Source organism: Gorilla gorilla, chromosome 5 (genome assembly GCF_029281585.2).
Source record: "Gorilla gorilla gorilla isolate KB3781 chromosome 5, NHGRI_mGorGor1-v2.1_pri, whole genome shotgun sequence".
NCBI lineage: Eukaryota > Metazoa > Chordata > Mammalia > Primates > Hominidae > Gorilla > Gorilla gorilla.
The window spans coordinates 141790453-141811963 of NC_073229.2; the positions used below are offsets into that span (position 1 = coordinate 141790453).

General features: G+C 40.7%; 1 protein-coding gene across 2 annotated transcripts in view; it reads right to left on the reverse strand.

Moving 5' to 3' along the window:
- The window catches only part of GOPC (golgi associated PDZ and coiled-coil motif containing), a 42779-nt gene extending 40987 nt beyond the window's left edge, over positions 1-1792 (reverse strand). Inside the window, exon 1 of one of the 2 annotated variants that reach the window (XM_004044594.3) lies at positions 924-1792. In XM_004044594.3, coding sequence (XP_004044642.1) covers positions 924-1208 — 285 coding nt within the window. In that variant the 5' untranslated portion in view covers positions 1209-1792. The remainder of the gene's footprint in view (positions 1-923) is intronic. The other variant, XM_004044595.3, reaches the window with a different exon arrangement.
- Positions 1793-21511: the final 19719 nt, after the last annotated feature.

Below are 21511 nucleotides of genomic sequence, written 5' to 3' on the forward strand. Positions count from 1 at the left end.
TCACTGATTATCCCATTTTTATCTATTACACTTTTTGAACAGAAAGACCCATTCTCTTAAATTGCCTAGTTAGAAAGTACTCTTTATGCAATAATGTTAATCTATCTTGATTTCTACATATTTTAATAATGTCCTTTTTAAATTTTCTGCACAATATGATAGTTTTTTTTGTTTTTTTTGAACCACAGCCACTCCACCCTCACCCATACCCAGGATCAGAGATTAAAGCAAATGATTCTTTACATTCTCTCAAAAATAAATCGAGACTTTGGAAAATTACACAGTAATGTACAAGCATATAAAAACTCAAGGTCAGAAGTAATTTCAATAATTGCAGGGAGCTCTCTGGAGGTATCTGCCTGTAATTTAACAACCAACTATGGATGTAAACCGAGACAGTGATACTATCGTTATGCACCACGAAATTTTCCTAAGAGCTTTGATCAGATTCCCCTAAATAGTTTATGCATGTCTCTATGCAATCATAGGCGCTGACCTGGAATAATTAAAATGAAAATAATCAGTGCTGTATCTGTCTTAACATATACAAATTCGGTTTATCAATGTGAAAGCAGATCTGCAAAACTCAATTGTCAAAAGGTGGCCTACGGTATTTTCATGACAGAGAATCTTTGTTAGGTTTGTTAATGTAACATGTGCAATGGAGGCTGGTGTATGTAATTAGTTTCCTCCTCAGAGAAATACTAGGAAGGTGGACGACAGTACCCCGGGAACTCACACGTCGGTCTAGGGCCCTTTTTGTCCCCCACCCTCACCTCACTCCTCAGACATGCACTCTCCCATCACATTTGAAGCCCCGGTGGGCAGTTTTCTAGGGTCGTTTCACTGGAGCGTTAAATGGGATCTGACGCCACCGGGCAGCCTGGGGTTGGATGCCATAGCCGCCAGCACCCACGGCTCACCTCCAGCTTGTGGTTGATTTGAGACACAGACTGGGCTTTGTGGCAAAGCTGTGCAAAGCAGGAGCTCAGGCTGGTCATCTTCTGTCGCCCCTCATAAGTGATGTCCGCCTGGTCTGGATCGATCTCTCCCAGGAGCAGATCCACATCCACAAAAGCCTTGTCGAACTCCTTCTCCAGCACCTCCAGCCACCGGAACATGGATACCCCGCCAGGGGCCCCCACGGAGCAGGAGGCGCCCCCTGGGCCCCCTCCGGCTGCTGCTGGGCATGGACCGCCCGCCGACATGGCGCCGTCAAGGGCCTCTCCCGACTGCTGAAGACCCTCGCCGCCCCCCGCGCACGAAGGGAACTGCTGGGACTGAGGGGACCCCCGCGCGCGCGGGCACACTCCGTCACCTCCCTTCACCTCGCGCCGTTAACGCCAGCAGCACAGCCACAGAACCGCAGGGGTAACGAGGCTGAAGCTGAGGCGGCAACGGCAGCGACACACGGAAGACTCAGTCCGTGCCCACCTCCCAGCCTGCCCCCGCTGCGCATGCGTAGCGAAGAGCTGGGCGGACGCAGCCACGAGAGACAAAATAGGCGGGGACAGGATGCGATCTTGGCCTATGAAAGGCCTCAGCTTGGGAGCGGCCTGTCAGCGGCCATATTAACAACTGGCAAACTACGGCTTGAATCCCTGAGAAACGGAGGCGCGTGGTTTCTGCATCCTGGTTGGAAAGGCCCGAGGATGAGAAAGGTGTCCACGTCGCAGAAAGGAAGGATTTCCGCCGGTTTGACTTAACAGTTGGCGGGAGCCGTTCCAAAATCCTCCCAGAAAGTTGCTGCGGTGGCATCTAGGGTCAGGGAGGGGAGAGCAAGGAAGGGCGGTGTGAGCCTGCGCAATAGCCACGTTTTACCTTCTCGATTCCAGTTCCTGGATAGGGTGGAGTGGGTGTACACACTGGCTGTTCTTGGTAAACCAGACCCCAAATTCCAGGTGTGGACTGCCTAAAGCTGCGCATTGAAGCGGCTGACCAGATTTTGCGGAATTAATAGAAGACTTTTTGTCTTGTGATTAAGAGTCAGGTAGACCTGGATTCAGTTCTTACCCTCTGTCACATACTACCTGTGTCGCCTTTCATGTATTAACCTCGAAACCAAGTTTCCAAATTTTACTTAACTCAGTTGTAAGGTAAAACGCTTAGCGTCACTTCTTGGCACACGGTATTCCTCTTAATACACCATAGGTCACACATTTCAAAATTAACTACAGTAATGCTTCACTTAAGATGGGGATATGTTCTTAGGGATATGTCCTTAGGTTAATCATCCCTTAGGGAACATCCTAGAGTGTATTTAAACACAAACCTAGATAGTATAGCCTACTACACACCCAGGCTATATGATGTAGCCTATTGCTCTTAGGCTGTAAACCTGTACAGCATGTTGCCATTCTGGATACGGTAGGCGATTATAACACAGTGGTAACTATTTGTGTACTTAAACATATCTAAACATAGAAAAGGTACAGTCATATACTCTTATAGGATCACCATAGTTTATGTGATCCATTCATTGCTGAAGCCTTGTTATTTGGCACATAACTGTACTTTAAAAGGTGTATTTATTTGAAAACTGGTAGTGTCCTCACACGTGACATTTCAGAAAATCAAAATTGTGAATTCATATATTTACAAATATATTGAATGCAGAGCTCTGTTGCGACATTGAAGACACAAAAATGAATGAGACATGACCCTTACTCAAGATAGGCTAGTGAGGCTACTACCTCTCAACTATAACTTTAACTTGAATTTTTCAGTGCCTTTAAAAGTATCCAGCAACTCCTCTCTTTACATTCTGCCTACTTCCACTTCAAGGGTAGACAGTCCTAGAAAGGGAAAAAGAAACCTGTGTGATTAGAGTAGGCTGGTGGAAACTCCTGCATTACCTAGAAGCATATTTAGCTGAGTGCAGTCTGCTGTTATCTGTTCTTGGGGCAGACCCTTCCAGTTAATCACAACCCAAAGCCTGCATTGTGTGCCCTTCGCTGATGCAAGGCAACTGAGGAGCAAGAAATCACAATTTTATTATTGCAGTCTTTGTACTGCATGGCAGACTGGTTAGCATGAAGCAATAAAGTCCTTTGGCTTGAGCAAACTTAGCTAATCAAAATGGATCATGAGATCCTGACCTTAGACTTAAGTAGGGACCTTCATACAGGTTTTAGTACACAATAAATAATGTAAAACTAAAATTTACATCTTTCCCCATTCCCTTCCAAAATTAGCTTTATTTTCATCTACAATATTTGCAAAAACATTGCTACAGCTATCAAGCTCCCAGCCACTTTATCTACACATAATACAGTTAGCAATGCATTTTCAGGAACGCGAAGTAAATAATTTAAAATTAGCAGGGCAGGGGGAGAATACATCGAACCACAATTATAATAGCTTTCAATTATTGAGTCCTTACTATGTGTTAGGCATTATGCTATTTTCTTTAATTCTTTGATCCTTACAAAATCCTATGAGGTAGGTATGATCACGTCTTTTATTGTTGTTGTTGTTGAGACAGGATCTTGCTCTGTCGCCCATGCTGCAGTGCAGTGGCACGATCACAGCTCACTGCAGCCTCACTTTGTTGACCAGGCTAGTCTGGAACTCCTGGACTCAAACAATCCTCCTGCTCAGGCCTCCAAAAGTGCTGGGATTACAGGTGTGAGCCACCACACCCAGTAATCACTTTTTAACAGCTAAAGTCACAGACAGCTTAAGTGTCTTGGTAAGGTCACAAAACTAGAAAGTGATTGAGGTAGTGTATCAATCTAGGTGTCTTTTTCTCCTAAGTTGTTGCTGTTAACCATGTAATACAGAAGAATGAAGGAATCTATTTCTTCTTGTAAAAGTCAGCAGTATAATAAACTAGCAAGTCAGTTCCAAAAGTTCTTTTTAATTTCTCCCTAGTTAGAAACCATATACAAATCTATTAACATATAAGAACCATTACCAAAAATTGTAATAACTCATTTTCTATTACTTGTAACTCTAATTTATATGAACCACACTTGAGTATAAATTTCATCTCTTTAAAAAATCAACTTCCAGCTACATTGTGTGGGTGCAGCTGAGTGACATTTTAAGTGTTTATATGTTTCCAGTGCTCTAATGGTTTGTGGGTACCCCCATTTTCGAGATTGCAGAACCCAGCTTCGTATCTATTACCTTTACAACTTCAACAAGTCATAGACTCATGTGTCTCAGACGAGTTTCATGTCATGTTGTCCCTTCTCATTACCATAGTATGTAGACATAATCTTTTGCCCACCTTGATTGAGGTTATGCAAATCTGCAAGTCACAGCAGAACATGGATGTGAAAAGGAGGGCTTATCATCGGGGCTTGATGTTCAAGTGCTGCCATCTGTTGTCGGTGTACTCTATCTACACTTACTGCCTTATCCTTACCTACTCTGGAATTGGAGATTGTATGTAATGTCAATACTTGAGCGATTTGTTTTTCCACAGATATTAAAGTCTTGATACTTCTATTTGCAGTTGGATTGGCAGAAGCTTCCAATAACTGTTTTATGAATCATGCTTATGTGATTTTTAAAAAATATAACTTAAATGTGACACTCTTGTTTTAGGAACTTATCCCTACAGAGTTTTGTCACAAGGCATTACTAAAAATAAATTGGTTGGAGACTGAGGAAATTGGGGAAAGAGAGACGATGCTAAGGATTTCTTTGATAGGTACTGGTAATTAACTGCGGGGTCAGTGTATAGTTTAAATATTTATGGAGCATCATTGATTGCAAGGGCACTGTAATAAAAGGGTGTATAAGACCCACCTTGGACTGGAGAGGGAGATTATCACTTATTGAACTCTACTGTGTTCCAGGCCATGTACCTAACTTCACGTGTTTCATTTAGTTTCCAGTAACCCTACCAAGAGAAGGGGTTAAGTATATGCTGTTAGTGGCTATAACAAGTTGTATGTATGGTGAATGAAGAAAGTAAAAATCCACTAGCATTTTACTTAATCAATGTAGGAAAGGTTTGGAGTGTTGTATTCATACATATTATTTATATTTATTGAATTTATTATTCATATTACCAACAGTTTTGAAAATTTCAGATACATATGCTAAAGAAGTAAGTTTAGGAATCCAAAGGGATTTATTAGCCTTATTCTCCTGATTATTTCCCTTATATAAACAAAGGGATCTGGGTGTGGCGGTGTGCACCTGTAGTCACAGCTACTTGAGAGGCTGAGGTGGGAGGATTTCTTGAATCTGGGAGTTTGAGACCCTCCTGGGCAACATAATGAGATCATGTCTCAAAAACAAACAAAAAACAGGACAACTGTTTGCTCTCTTGTTTTTAAAATTTGAGAATTTTGGTACAGTGATTTAGAATTAGCTCAGACACCTCCTCTTCCAGGAAGCCTTCCTTCTTTCTCCTCATATGATGCTATGGGCTCCATCCCCAATTAGTTTCCTGTAAATATCTTTTACAGCATTTATCATATTATTTTGGAGCTTGTTAGACTGTGAGTTCCTTGGCAACAATAACTGTATCTTACTTATCTTTGTATCCCAGGTCCTAACACAGGACCTAGAATGTGGTAGGAATGCTGTAACTATTTGTGTGATAACTTCAATAATTAAGGTATTCGATCATTCTACCTAGGAAACTAACAGTCACTTCACTTTTCAAGACATACTTGTGATACATGCTAGAGAGCATAGCTAAATATTAATATATTTTTATACTGCCTCAGATATTAGGATATCTATAAATTACATATTAGTCTTTCTTTTCCAAACCTAAAGTTTTATTTTACAATGATCTGGCTTATTTGACTAATAAATCCATTATAATTTAGGCTTCAAGGATTCTTTTGCTTATTCCATTGTTAAAATTTACTAGATACTATGTTTTGTATAGTATATTCAACCTAAAACCAAAACATAATAAATTTTTTAAAAACCATTGTTATTATATTTTTATTTCCTTACACTATCAAAGACAGACTATAACTGCTTTTCCCCTTTTCCCCGATGTACATTCTTCATCTACCACTTCCCACAGCTCCAGGTTTGCTTCAGCCTTGTCTGAAACCACCATTTATCAACAGTAGTATCAGAGTTTCCTACTCATGTTTTCTTCTTCTTTTGTCCACTGTGAAGTCACTGTTTATTTCTCAAGTGTCAGACTGTATGGATCAAACATAGACTTTCCTTCATCACCTTCTGTTTTTTTTTTTTTTTTATAAATTAGTCTACTAAGGGCCTCCCAAACAGTTGTATTCCAAATACCCTTCAACAATAATTATTTTTTCGAGTTTTGACTGAAAAGTATAAGTTATCTAATTAGAAATTTCAGCCGGGCGCCGTGGCTCATGCCTATAATCCCAGCACTTTGGGAGGTTGAGGCGGGCAGATCACCTGAGGTCAGGAGTTCGAGACCACCCTAGGCAACGTGGTGAAACCCCGTCTCTACTAAAAATACAAAAATGAGCCAGGCGTGGTGGCACGCACCTGTAATCCCAGCTACTCGGGAGGCTGAGGCATGAGAATCACTTGAACCTGGGAGGCAGAGGTTGCAGGGAGCTGAGATTGCACCATTGCACTCCAGCCTGGGCAATGAGAGCGAAACTCCGTCTCAAAAAAAGAAAAAAAAAAAAAAGGAAAAAGAAAAAGAAACTAAAAGTCAGAAAAGTGTAGTGAAACTATTACACAAAAAGCTCTATCACAACAATTGTTGGAGATAGTATTTGTTTTGTCCCCAGATGATTGTAACTCACTCAGAATTTGTTTGGCTTTTGTGGCCATGGTGAGCAGAGGGAGTTAGGATGAAAAGACTTCTATAGTGAAAATTTGTCACTACACGTGGGATACTCTCCATATTTGAGCTCCCTTCCTCTAGGGAATTTCCCATTTTATGTTACTTGGTGAGAGAGAGAATTCTTCCATAATAAGCTGAAAATGTCAGATGATCACTTTCCTGACTCTGTGACAGGTAGAGCACAGGGCTGTGACCTAGACTCAGCTAACTAGAATTATCCACCTGAAATTTTTAACATGGAGATAGTGAGGCAGGATTGGGAGAATTCCTTTTGGTAGGGATTGGAGAGGGAGTGAAGATAGCAGTTTCAGCAGCAGCCATGCTAGTGTTGGTGTTGTGCTAGATTCAGGTTTGTGGTAGAGGGTGGTGCACTCGTGTTCTGTAGTGGCAGCAGGAATGGTGTCCTCACTCAACTGAGGTGCAATTTTGCAATTTTGCTTGTGATTCTGGCTATGCAGCCTTCCTTTATTCTTGGCCATTTCCAATTCACATTCTCCAGGCATTCTTATACTTCACTATGCTACCCAATTTTCTTTCAGTAATTCTTTTTCTGCTTTAATTGGCCAGAATTTGTTTCTGTTGCTTGCAATCCATAACTTAAACTGATACGCCAACTATCATTTTTTGAGATCCTACTTTTTGCCCATCAACTTGATAAAGTTTAGTTTGCTTCATCTATTCCTTTCTGTAAAGTGGAAATTATTTCCCCCATTTTATCTTGTAGAAGAACAAACACGAGGCTTAGAGAAGTTAAGTAGTAGAAGAATTTAATTTTCTGTGTTACTTTCAACGTATGCTCTTTATGCAACGTGCTTCAGAAGGAGCAAATATATTTAAAAAGAATCATATACATAATTTGTTTAATCTTTAAAATGTCTTTTATCAGAGACAGAGGTTTTCTTTTTTTTTTTTTTTTTTTTTTTGAGACGGAGTCTCACTGTCTTCCAGGCTGGAGTGCAGTGGCGCCATCTCGGCTCACTGCAAGCTCCGCCTCCCGGGTTCACGCCATTCTCCTGCCTCAGCCTCCCGAGTAGCTGGGACTACAGGCACCCGCCAACACGCCCGGCTAATTTTTTGTATTTTTAGTAGAGACAGGGTTTCACAGTGTTAGCCGGGATGGTCTCGATCTCCTGACCTCATGATCCGCCTGCCTCGGCGTCCCAAAGTGCTGGGATTACAGGCGTGAGCCACCGCGCCCGGCCAGAGGTTTTCATTTTTTAGAAGTCTTCTGTTTAGCTCCTGGCCAATCGGTTTTATTGCAGGAATAATAATGAGCTGATGCTTGTAATCCCAGATCAGGGAAAATTTGAGTTAGTTCGTTTCCTTTTTGGAATTCAGTTTCCTATGTACAGTGAAAAATGTGGTGTTGATTAGATTATCTCTAAAGTTCCTTCCAGTGCTGACATCCTATGAAAGTAATAAAAATGATCCACACATCAAAAACAAAGTTAAATACTCTTTTTTTTTTTTTTTTTTTTTTTTTTTTTTTTGAGACTGAGTCTCACTGTGTCACCCAGGCTGGAGTGTAGTGGCACAATCTCGACTCACTGCAACTTCTGCCTCCCGAGTTCAAGCGATTCTCCTTGCCTCAGCCTCCTGAGTAGCTGGGATTACAGGTGTGCGCCACCAGGCTCGGCTAATTGTATTTTTAGCAGAGACAGGGCTTCGCCATGTTGGCCAGACTCGTCTCGAAATCCTGACGGCAGGTAATCTGCCTGCCTCGGCCTCCCCAAGTGCTGGGATTACAGGCGTGAGTACCTGGCGCTGCCAAATTCTCCTCCTAACTACAACAGAAGTTTCCGCATATTTATTTATCCTGGTATGATATGCCTTCTATGGTCATTACTCTCAAAATACTACATGCAAGATATTAGGTAACTTCAGAGTTTAGGCCAATTATTTCTTGCCCTTTGCTTTTAATAAATCAGGGAAGGCCAGTATCCGTCTCGTAGAGGTACACATTTGTTATGTACAGCAGCATTTTTAATGACGGCACTATGGACAGTTTGGACTCCATAATTCTTCATTGTGGGGGCTATCCTGTGCATTGTAGCCCCCACAGTGAAGCAGCATCCCTGGCCATTACCCACTAGAGGCCGATAACACTGCCCCTCTCCCCCGTATTTTGATGATAATCAAAAATAATATTTCCAGCGGAGAACATGGTGGCACCCCTGTAGTATCAGTTACTCTGAAGGAGTGAAGTTGGGGAGGTGGAGGTTGCAGTGAGACAAGATTACATCAGTGCACTGCAGCCTAGGCAACACAGAGTCTATCTCAAATAAAACAAAATAGAAAAGTTTCCAGAGAGAGAGGGAAAATAAGGATAAAGAAAGCAAGAGAGGGATATCCCAGCTACGCGGGAGGCTGAAGCCTGAGAATGGCTTGAACCCGGGAGGCAGAGGTTGCAGTGAGCCAAGATCGTGTCACTGCACTCCAGCCTGGGCAAATAGAGTGAGACTCCATCTCAAAAAAAGAAAACTTAAAAAAATAAAATGAGAGGGAGTATCCAGCCTAGAGAATCTGAACAAACAATCTACTCCAATCCAAATTCAAATACAAAGCATATTTCTTGAGATTGCTATCTTTCTTGTGTTGAAAGACTAAAGCTAGATTCTGAGCTCTATTTTGAACACAGTTGCTGGGCGTGTCGTCGAGTTGCCATACTTGAGAGGCACCCTTGCTCCTTCACTTGGTTTCCTCTTACCCAAAGGAGTCAAGTAATAACAATCACGTAAGGTGTTGTTAAAATCTTTGGAAAAAAGTACTGCATGCTTCACACTTAGCCTTAGGGACCCACAAGCTCCAGAGATAAAAACACCAGAGCTTTATACTTATGGTCCTTAGTCAATGTGTGAAAACTCCAGAAGTCGGCAGAAAGTGAACTAGAACCTGAGCAATGGTGGCAGCTCATGTATTCCTCCTAGCATAATAAAGATGAGACAGGCTTGCCATCTCCAGAAGAGGAACAACAAAACATGTATGTCCTTCAAGCATAAAGGCTGTACCTTTGTTTTATATTTTCTCTGCAGTCTGTAAGTATCAACAAGACTTTGCCTCCTAGCAAAAAAAAAAAAAAAAAAATTGACTTTTCAGCTTAACCTAAATAAATAGGTATGTTCTGGGAAAAGACAGATCTTTTATTCTTCAAAATATTCTGAAGCTTTTTATGATCAAAGTTATTTACATTTATAATGCTAAAATCAAAAAACAACTTAAAACTCCAATAGTTAGAAAGTAGTTAAATTATAGACAATACTTTTGATGGCCTATTATTTAGACATTTAAGTTTTTATTTATAGAAACTGAAATAATATGCAAAAAATAATAGTGAAAAGAGTAAAATGTAAAGTTATATATGAGTATGTTTACAACATGAGAAAATAAAACTCTTCACAGTGTAAAATATTATAAATAATGCTACAATTGCAGTAAAGGTATAGAAATGCCATGAAAAAGAAGAAAAAAATTATATAGTATAATTTCAAGGCTCAAAGAGAAAGGAATCCTATGGTCACCAACAAAGGATGAAGAATGGAACTCATCACTGTGCTGCATAACAGAAAAATTTGCTGCTATCAATGGCAGATGAGAGGACAGGATTTTTCAGGCATTTTATTTCAAGTAACTGGATATGAATTTACCTTTATAGTAATGCAGAAACATGTGCAATAAATATTACTCTTTGTCTTTTCAAAGCCTAAGCATAGAAAAGAAGAAACTGGAAATGTAATGTTTGACTTTGGGATGTGACTCAAGGTGACAATTCTTCCCTCCTTGCTGTTTTTTTTTTTTTTTTTTCCAAATTTTCTTTCATTGAGCATTACTTTGATTGCTAGAAATTCTAAAAATCAAAAAGAAATTCTATTACTCAACAAAAGAAACAACAAAGTGTTCGGAAAGTCAGAATAGTTACCAAAATCTCTTTACCATTCCTTATCTGTGATAGTTAAAGAAAACAGAGGAAAAACAATTATTAAAAAGAATACAAAAGTCTTTGGAGAAAAGCACACAGAAATCCTTACTCTGGAAATAAAATAAATTGATTATTTGATCAAAGAAACTTTTAGCTTCCGTGAAAGGAAAATATCTTGGGGCCCCAAAATCACTAAACTAAAGGGAAAAGCCAAGCTGAGAACTACTTAGGGCAAACCTGCCTCCCATTCTATTCAAAGTCACCCCTCTGCTCACTAAGATAAATGCCTATCTAATTATCTGAGAGGATAATCAGAAACTCAAAAGAATGCAACCATTTGTCTCTTATCTACCTATGACCTGGAAGCCCCCTCCCTGCTTCAAGTTGTCCCACCTTTCCAGACCAAACCAATGTTCATCTTACATATGTCGATTGATGGCTCATATCTTCCTAAAATGTATAAAACCAAACTGTGCTCTGACCACCTTAGGCACATGTCATCAGGACCTCCTGAGGCTGCGTCATGGGCGTGTGTCCTCAACCTTGGCAAAATAAACTTTCTAAATTAACTGAGACCTGTCTCAGAATTTGGGGGTTCACATTTTGGTAACCACGGAGGGATTCTGAGTGTAGGTGTCCTTCACCTTTGACAAATCTCCTATGGGTGCTTGGTACCAGCTTCAGCAATCTTTATGACTCAAACCAATAGAACAATTTGCTGAGGCCTGGAAGCATCCCCTCCAGAGAATCCCTGATCTCCCAAAATTTGGTTGAGAACTAGTTTATTTTGCTGTACAACTTTTTTTTTTTTTGGAGTTTTACTTGTTTCCAACACAAGGAAGGCAAGTTTTTCTGCTTCCACGACGATGGTAGGCAGTGTTATATATAAAGTTTTGGTGCCGCAAAAGAAATGGCACTCGAATGTAAAATTTTCCTTTAATTCTCAGCAAGGCAAGGTACTTCTATAGAAGGGTGCACCCTTATAGTTTGAGCAATGGTGAGCGCACACCTGGACAAGGGAGGGGACGGGGTTCTTATCCCTGATGCACGTGGCCCCTGCTGCTGTGTCGTTCCCCTATTGGCTAGGGTTAGACAGCACTGGCTAAGCTAATTCTGATTGGCTGGTTAATTTAAAGAGAATGAGGGAGTGAGTGCTTTGGTGGGAGTCAGGGCAGAGCTGGTAGCAGGTAATTGGAATGAGTTAGGGTGGAGCAGGTGATTGGAATGAGTTAGGGTGGAGCAGGTGATCAAAATGAGTCAGGGTGGAGTAGGTAATCGAAAAATGTTGCTTTACGAGGAAGTTAAGTTTAAAAATAGAAGGCAAAGAATTGAACATACTGACATATTAATTATTTGAAAAGAAATTTAGAACTCATATCTAACAGCAGGTAACTCCTTTGGGGAGTTTGAGCTTGCTTCCAACGGGAAGAAGAGGTTTTCTTTCCCTGCTTCTAGGAAGGTAGAGAGCAGTCTTCAGCTTGAGACCCAATCCTAGATAAGTAAGTGAATTGCGGTTTGTCTTGGCTAAAGTTAAGATTAACAACCAGCTGGTCTTAATTTCTCCTTACCATTAGAGCGCTCAGTAACTATATAAGTTGTGTGATCATTTGTTTTGCTTAACTTATTTGCTGCTGTTTGTTTCTGTATTTGTTGTTGTTTTGGTCTTTTTACCACTGGGTTTGATCAGCTCTATCTGACCAGATTAAATCTGAAGGAAGTTCCAAATTACAGGGAACGGGGCCTCTGAAGTGGCTAAATTCCTACCAAAAAAAAAAAAAAAAAAAAATGGTGGTGTGGTCGGGGGAAAAAATGGCCAGCAAAAGGGGAAAAAAAAGAGGAAAGATTTTTCATTTTGACTACCAAGGGGCTTTATTTACATAACAAGGTCACCTTTTACTAGCCAGACCAAGCTGAAAGAGCAATGGCTATGCTTCTGAAATTGCAGCAATTTGTCCTAGTTGAAATATGGTAATGAGATTTTAAAAGATTTTTTTAAAGCAACTCAGTGGTTAAAAGTCAGCTTAATTAAAAGCTAACATCCAAGATGTGTGTGTGTGTGTGTGTGTGTGTGCATATGTGTGTGCCCGTATTTAAAAGGCCTTCATGTTTTTGTTTTTGTTTTTCTCCTAAAACCATGTCTCTTTTTGAGCAAAAGTTGTTTTTTTCTTCCTCAGTTGACTGAATTCTGTTTTCTTCATTTACTTCTGCTGTCTCTCCTTTCTCTTGCACCCTCTGCTGCATAAGGGACTTAAAATAGTTTATAATAGCCTGGGGCTCCTTAAAGAAAATGAAGGCACCAGACTCCCTTTTGGGGAGAAACCTGTTTTTCCTTATGGGGAATGTATTTAATTACAGGGATATATTCTCCTCCAGGGGCGGTCTCCAGTCCTCTCTCAGGAGGGAGCGCGCTCTTCTGCCTCATTGCAGTGGCTTCAGGGATGAGAAATTGAGACCCACCCAGTGTGACGAATAAACCTGGACTCTCAGCAATGCAGAGAAAAAAAAAGAAACTGGCCAGCAACCTAGCCACATATGTCTCAGTTCTTAAACTGCTTAATTTTATATTGTGTTAACTGCTTTTTTATTTTTGACTAAAATCATTACCACAAGAGAAGTTACTCTTGGGTTTTAAAGGAAGAGTGTGGTTTAGACACTTAAAAGTGTCTTTAAAAATTTTTTTTCAAGTGTAAAAGCATCACATGGTCTAACCTCATAATAATTTTCCCTTTTTGAAGATTTACAATTCAGTATGGGCTCTGCCCAGAGCTTGGAGATCCATAGATAGTCCCTATTTAAATAAAATTGGTCTCCTTATACAATCCTATGATAGATTTCTATAATTTTATGCTTGATTTTGCATCCACCTTTAATCTTCCTACAGCAACACCAAACTTACTCTTTCTGTACCTTATGATGTAAATTTTGCTATTTGAATTTCACTTGAGTTGTTTAATATGCAAATTTAAGGCTATTTAACTGACTACTGCCTAGGGTTGTGAAACAGGTTATCAAGAATATGAAAGTCTCAGATAGGGAAAAACAAAAGGGTTTTATAAATCTATAAAATGTACTTCTATTGGCATGCCTAATACATTTAGGTATTTATGCATTGCCAACACAATATTTCACTACTGATATAAAAGAGCTCTAATTAATTGGCTTAAGAAAATAAAAACACTTGAATCAGATACTTTATCAGGAAAAAAGAAAAGACTAGTCAAATGCTTTCTTATTTACATAAGCAAAATCTTTAGTAAATAAGCTAGGTTAAAATTATTGGTAAAGTAATATTAGAAATGTCTGAAGAATTGCCAGTATACATATTTGTTGCATTTATCAATCAAGCAATTTCATACTTATCCCTGCCAAATACTACAAGGTGTCAAAATTGGGCATAGGGGTTACGAAACTATAAACCCGGCCCAAGACAGAATGATCTTTGCTTGTGTAATTTTTAATAAATAAGACATTGATATTGGTTTAATAAAGATAGCTACATCTTGAATTTAGTAAGATTACCATAACTTCTAATCTTGCAGCTTTAGCTGGTCTAGTCCACAGACGTAAAAAGTAAAGCAGAGGTTCCTCTTCAAAGACTTTCCTCCCCATTTAATTACGAATAAATAGTAACTTCTCTTAGAAGCAAAATTTATTCAAAGACCTGTGCTAACATTCTTAAATATCTGCTAGCTGTGATAAAGAAATCAATGCACTTTATGCTCTTAGCTCCCACAATTTAGCCTAAATATTTGCCCTGACATACTTATACTGGTCCAAGCAAGCATTAGGTCATAGCATATTCCTCTTCCTTATTTGAAGGTGTTTTTACCTTTCTCAGCATTCCACAAGTTACTTCTTCCTTCCTTTGTTCCCCTCTACCTTTGCCTCTTTTAAAAAGTTCTAAGTTGCTAACCAGTCGGGACAAATACAGAATGTAAGGTCCCATTCCAGCCAGTGGAAACTGGACACAGCAGTAGGATGGACATGTCAGGTTATAAATAACCCTGTCTCCTTTGTTCGGTGTGCTGTCATGGCAAAACTGCTGGTGAGTGTATCATTTCTACAGAAAGTATAAAAATGGCCTTGCTGAGTAAATTAAATTTATGTTCAAGTGCTATTTCTTTATGGCACTGGGGAACAAGCATTTCAAACAGTTTGGTGGCAATCCATACGGGGATGTATTCTCCTCCAGGGGTGGTCTCCAGTCCTTTCTCATGAGGGAGTGCGCTCTTCTGCCTCATTGCGGTGGCCTCGGGGATGAGAAATTGAGACCCACCCAGTGTGACGAATAAACTCGGACTCTCAGCAACGCAGAGAAAAGAAAAGAAAGAAACTGGCCAGCAAGCTAGCCACATACCGTGGTGACAACTCCATGCACAGACCAAGGAAGGAGAAGCCGCAGGGGCCAGTAAAGTATTTCCTTGGTGGTCGGGACTAAGGAAAAAGCCACAGGACTGCAAAGCATTCCTTGGTTAGGATGTACCAAGGAGAGAGAAACCACAGGGGTGGTAAGCATTCCTTAGTTGGGACTAGGGAAAGAAAGCCGCAGCAGGGCCGTGAAGTATTCCTTAGTTGGGATGTCTTGCAGGTTAAAAAGAGGTGAGAAATACCCATGGGGGTGGGGCTTGAACCTCAGAAAGAGGTGAGAAATCCCCATGGTGGGGCTGAACTTCAGAAACAGGTGAGAAATCCCCATGAGGTGGGCAGGATGGGGGAGTTAAACCTCAGAAAGAAGTGAGAAATCCCCATGGTGGGGGGCGCTGAACCTCAGAAACAGGTGAGGAATCCCAATGTGGGGGGTTGAACCTCAGAAAGAGGTGAGAAAGCCACGTGGAGGGGGGGTTGAACCTCAGAAAGAGGTGAGAAATCCCCATGAGGGGGGGTTGAACCTCAGAAAGAGGTGAGAAATCCCCATGAGAGGGGGTTGAACCTCAGAAAGAGGTGAGAAATCCCCATGAGAGGGGGTTGAACCTCAGAAAGAGGTGAGAAATCCCCATGAGGGGGGATGGAACCTCAGAAAGACGTGAGAAGTCCCCAAGAGGGGGGGTTGAGCCTCAGAAGGAGGTGAGACATCCCCATGGCGGGGGTTTGAGCCTCAGAAAGAGGTGAGAAATCCCCACGGGGGGGTGTTGAGCCTCAGAAAGAAGTGAGAAATCCCCATGGGGGGTGGGGGTTGAGCCTCAGAAAGAGGTGAGAAATCCCAATGGGAAGGGGGGGTTGAAGCTCAGAAAGAGGTGAGAAATCCCCATGAGGGGCTTTGAACCTCAGAAAGAGGTAAGAAATCCCCACGAGAGGGTTTGAACCTTAGAAAGAGGTGAGAAATACCCGTGAGGGGGGCTTGAACCTCAGAAAGAGGTGGGAAATCCCCATGGGGGGGGTTGAACATAAGAAAGAGGTGAGAAATCCCCATGAGTGGGGTTGAACCTCACACAAACCTCCCGTAGTAAGAAAAATATTCAGAACCCCCTTTCCTTTCCCTTTAGGGGAAGAAACAGTAGCTCCACTCCTGCTGGTCCCTCCCCTAGGGGAAGGGGAAAGAGAGGGGAAAACAGCAGCATAGGTCACTGGCAAAGACAAAGGAAAGACCAGCAAAGAGGAAAAAGAAACTAGGAGAGGAATTCAGAGAGAAAGAAAGCAAAAACAGCAAGCACAGCACCAAACAGCCAGGCAGGCACACCAAGAGTTAGGTCCCACTCCCCAGCCTGGCTCTGTGTGAAAAAGAGGGCAGGGACCAGTGCCAGGGGGAGAGCAGAGGAGGTGAAAGGGGCATAATTCTTGCAATTTATGGCAGGCATCTGCCAAGCTTCTGGGCTGGTGACTGCCCGGGGCCCGGAATGTAGCTGCGCAAATCCCACCCACCCCGAGAAACTAAGTAAGAAGAAAGGAAAAAAGCAAAAAGGGGAATCGGGAGAAAAAAAATAGGAGAAACAGATGGCAGCATGTGCACAGGGGTGGGGCCCATGCTGTGGCCTGGCCCCGCTGGTGGCAGGAGTGGGAGAACTCGGGAGGGGAAAGGGAAATGGGATGACACAGAGAGAGAGGAAAATAGAGTGCAAATGATAGAGAAATCAAGGGAAAGAGTAAGAAAGAGAGAAACTGGAAGAGACAGAAATCAAAGGAAGACACAGAGGGTGAAACTAGGAAAAGAAATAATGTAAAAGGAAGGCAGAAAGTTAAGACATGTTGAAGATTGTCTGTGAAAGTCATAAGAAATGCTATAAAAGGGAATTTATGCAAGAAATATTGTATAACTTAAAAATAATTAGGCCTCTTGGATGTAAAATTATTTTTAAAAACCCAGATTATGTACAAGGTATGTAAGAAAGATAAAATATACTTTTAATAACAGGATTATAAGGAGGCATAAGAATATGGATTTTTACCTACATTAAAAGGTTTAAAAAATTTTGTTTTAAAGGTTTAAACAAGTTTTAAAATGTTAATTGTAAAGGAAATTCTTTGTGTAAACATATTGGCGAAAGCTAAAGGGGTATCATCCAGTTTTTCTGTGAACTGGACGTTAACATAAAAGCACAATAAATTTTTCTTAAAGCACTAACCTGCTCTTTAACAAAAAGTATAAGAAGTTAAAAAGAGTCTATAAAAGTCTTACCTTACAGTCAGACATTAAAAGTGGAAATAATGACAATAAGATTTTATGAAAATTAAGTTTCACATTAATAGCACATTAATATAGAGGTAAAATTTAACTTATCTGGTATAAAATCATACAAAAAACATTGTCAAATATAAAGTGGTGTTTAGCTTTCCTTCTTTCTTTTTTTTTTTTTGAGACAGAATCTCACTCTGTCATCCAGGCTGGAGTGCAGTGGTGTGATCTCGGCTCACTGCAAGCTCCACCTCCCAGGTTCCCACCATTCTCCTGCCTTAGCCTCCTGAGTAGCTGGAAATACAGGCGCCTGCCACCATGCCTGGCTTTTTTTTTTTTTTTTTTTTGTATTTTTATTAGAGATGGGGTTTCACTGTGTTAGCCAGGATGGTCTTGATGTCCTGACCTCATGATCTGCCCGCCTCAGCCTCCCAAAGTGCTGGGATTACAGGTGTGGGCCACCGCACCCAGGCCGGTGTTTAGCTTTCTTAAGTCCCAAAAGGCAGCCAGGTAAGACACAAGGCCCCTCAACCCCAAGGCCACAGCGTGCAGGGGCTCAGCACCTGGGTGGTGCTGAGCAGGAATGGAGTGGGAGGCATCACCATGGGGCCTCAAGCCCCAGGATATGCAGCAGAAATTATATACTTAATTTATCTTCCACTTTCCCTTCCCTTGGAACTAAAAGTCTTTTAGCACAGGTACCACCCTTAGAAATCCAGCACACAAGCACCAGCCTGAAAACCAAGTCCTTATCAAAAGATAGAAAAACCTCAAGCTACCCTGGGAAGAACCCTATTTTATGCTGTTAACCACTGAGACTGCCGTCCACACAGCCAAGAGAAAAATGGACCCAACATACTCGAGTCAAGAAAACATCCTCTCAGAATCATGCATTACTGTACTAGGATCAGGCCCTAAGTTAAAGAAAGCTTAACTTTCATATACCTTCTATATTGCTTCCTTTCCTTTCCTTGTTCTGTCACTAGTTCCTTTGTTATTAATATAACTAAGTCTGACATACCTTAGACCATTGCCTTTAATGCTTGCTCTGTCATACCTTGTGGAAATGTAAAAGATCAATAACAGCTAGCCTTTTTACACAAATATTTATGTCCCAGCCCTCTAATTGACACAGTTTCCCCTAGCACTCATTGTTGTAATGACCTAAAGCCAAGATGCTGATTTTCTGCTCCTACAGCCTGGCAACCTTGTAGTAAATGGGACTCCATCCTTTAAACTACTCAGGAGCAAAGTTGGACTTCCACGAAAAAGATTTGTGCAGATCTAAAACCCCTCATCTATTTCACTAAAACGACTACCCCTTGTAACTGTCAGCCTAATGTAACCCTGTCCTTCTCTGTATCACCACCTCTACCTTAACTAACTCTAGACCTGCCCTTAGTCACTCTATGGTATGGGGATTGACATAAATGGAAAAGACCCCTAGGTATTTTTAAAATACGCATTATTCCCCTATCTTCCCTTCTTCAGTAGCCTCAGTTCTAGATCCCACACCGGGTACTCCTACATCTAATAAAACTAGGGTGCCTATTGTAAAAATAATAGATCTAAGAGAGACCTTAGCCGTCAAGACAAAATATCAAGATGCAAATGCCTGGTTGGAATGGATTAAATACTCTGTTCACACTTTAAATAAAAGCGATTATTACACTTGTACGCACGGTAGGCCAGAGGCCCAGATTATCCCCTTTCCACTCAGATGGTCTCCTCGTCAACCAGATATGGACTGTATGGTGGGTCTTTTTCAGAATCCCACTGCTTGGGATAATCCATCATGCTGAGCTCTCTCTGCAATTTCCTGAAATTCAACACCCTGCAGGTCAGCCCCTGAGGGCAATCCAGCTTCCACCTCTAAATGCCAAGTTTACTTCATGCATCTCATGGGAGGGGGAAAATTTGGTGTTCCTTGGAAGCATAAAAGGATGCAAGGAGCTCAAGCCTTTCCAAGAGCTTGCCCATCCATCCATGCTTAGCCATCCCCAAGCAAATGTATGGTGGTACTGTGGAGGACCTTTACTGGACACCTTGCCAAATAATTGGAGGAGTACTTGGGCTCTAATCCAATTGGCTATCCCCTTCACCCTGGCATTTCTTCAATCTAAAAAGGTAAAAACAAAACACTGCAGGCCAAAGGAAACTCCTTATGAATCCTTTAATCCTCAGGTTTACATGAATGCTATTAAGGTCCTGTGAGAATGCCAAATAAGTTTAAAGCACAAAATCAAATAGCTGCAGAATTTAAATCCACGTTGTTCCAGTAGGTAAATAAAAAAAAATTAGACTACATAAACTATATCTATTACAATCAGCAATGATTCATAAATTACACTGGGGATGCCATCAAAGAGAGAGCTAAGCAATTAAGACCTAGAAATCAGATGGCCTAGAAAAATAGAATAGCTTTAAATATAACATTAGCAAAAAAAGTTGTTTGTGTCATAATTAAAACTCAATGTTGTACCTTTGTTCCTAATAATACTGCCCCGACGGAACTATAACAAAAGCGCTACAAGGATTAACAGCCCTATCTGATAAACTTGCCAAAAAGTCTAAAATAAATAACCCTTTTTCTAAAATGATGAAACATTGGTTCAGTGGATAAAATAAAATTTTAACATCAATTCTCACCTTGCTTGTTCTTGTTATTGGTGTACTTATTCTTGTAGGCTGTTATATTATTCACTGCCTTCAAAGTTTTATACAAAAACTTGTCTCTACCACTCTTACAGAGTTAACTCCTAACTCTCCTCCACCCTATTTGGAAAAATTACTTCTCTTAGAAGGACAAACAAAGCAATTAAGTCAAAACATATTAAAGAAGTTTGAAGAGGAGTTATAAAATAAAAAGAGGGGGAATTGTAAAAAGTAAAGTAGAGGAACAACTCCTAACTCTCCTCCACCCTATTTGGAAAAATTACTTCTCTTAGAAGGACAAACAAAGCAATTAAGTCAAAACATATCAAAGAAGTTTGAAGAGGAGTTATAAAATAAAAAGAGGGGGAATTGTAAAAAGTAAAGTAGAGGTTCCTCTTCAAAGACTTTCCTCCCCATTTAATTAGGAATAAATAGTAACTTCTCTTAGACGCAAAATGTATTCAAAGACCTCTGCTAACATTCTTAAATATCTGCTAGCCATGATAAAGAAATCAATACACTTTATGTTCTTAGCTCCCACAATTTAGCCTAAATATTTGCCCTAGCATGCTTATACTGGTCCAAGCAAGCATTAGGTCATAGCCTATTCCCCCTCCTTATTTGAAGGTGTTTTTACCTTTCTCAGCATTCCACAAGTTACTTCCTCCTTCCTTTGTTCTCATCTACCTTTACTTCTTTTAAAAAGTTCTAAGTTGCTAGCCAATCAGGACAAATACAGAATGTAAGGTCCTGTTCTAGCCAGTGGAAACTGGACACAGTGGTAGGGTGGACACGTCAGGTTATAAATAACCCTGTCTCCTTTGTTCCTTGTACTCTCTTGGCAAAACTGCTAGCGAGTGTATCCTTTCTACAGAAAGTATAAAAATGGCCTTGCTGAGTAAATTAAATTTATGTTCAAGTGCTATTTCTTTACAGCACCGGGGAACAAGCATTTCAAATAATTGTAAGGTTTGTCTTGGGAAAAAACTGTTATTGTGTTTGTTTCAAAGCTGAACTGTAAACTAAGTTTCTCCTGTTAAAGCGAACTAAATATGGCCTGAGAAGGGACTCTGTACTTCTATATATGAGTCCATATGGATGAACTGCAACCTAGTTTAATAGGTAGACAATATTGAAAACCTAACTTAGGAGTATGTGCCTGTAACAATAGCTGAGTCTTAGCCAGTCCCAGTAGCCATACTTCAACAATTCATACACTGCTGAGTATTCAAACTGTGTTCAAATAAGGCAAATGCCAACCTGTAACCAATCCAGCCATTCTGTACCTCACTTCTGATTTCTGTATGTCATTTCCCATTTTTGTCTATAAATCTTCCACCATGTTGCTGTGCTGGAGTCTCTAAATTTGCTGTGATTCTGGGGGCTGCCTGATCCATGAATCGCTCATTGCTCAATTAAACTCCTTTAAATTTATTTTGGCTGAAGTTTTTCTGTTATCAAACGGTATCAGAAGTGGGATCCAAAGTAGAGCTTCTAGCAAGCCCTAGGAGCACTGAGTGAACAAACAAGGTACCTGCAGGACCCACTTTTGTCCATTAATCTCTCAGAGCAG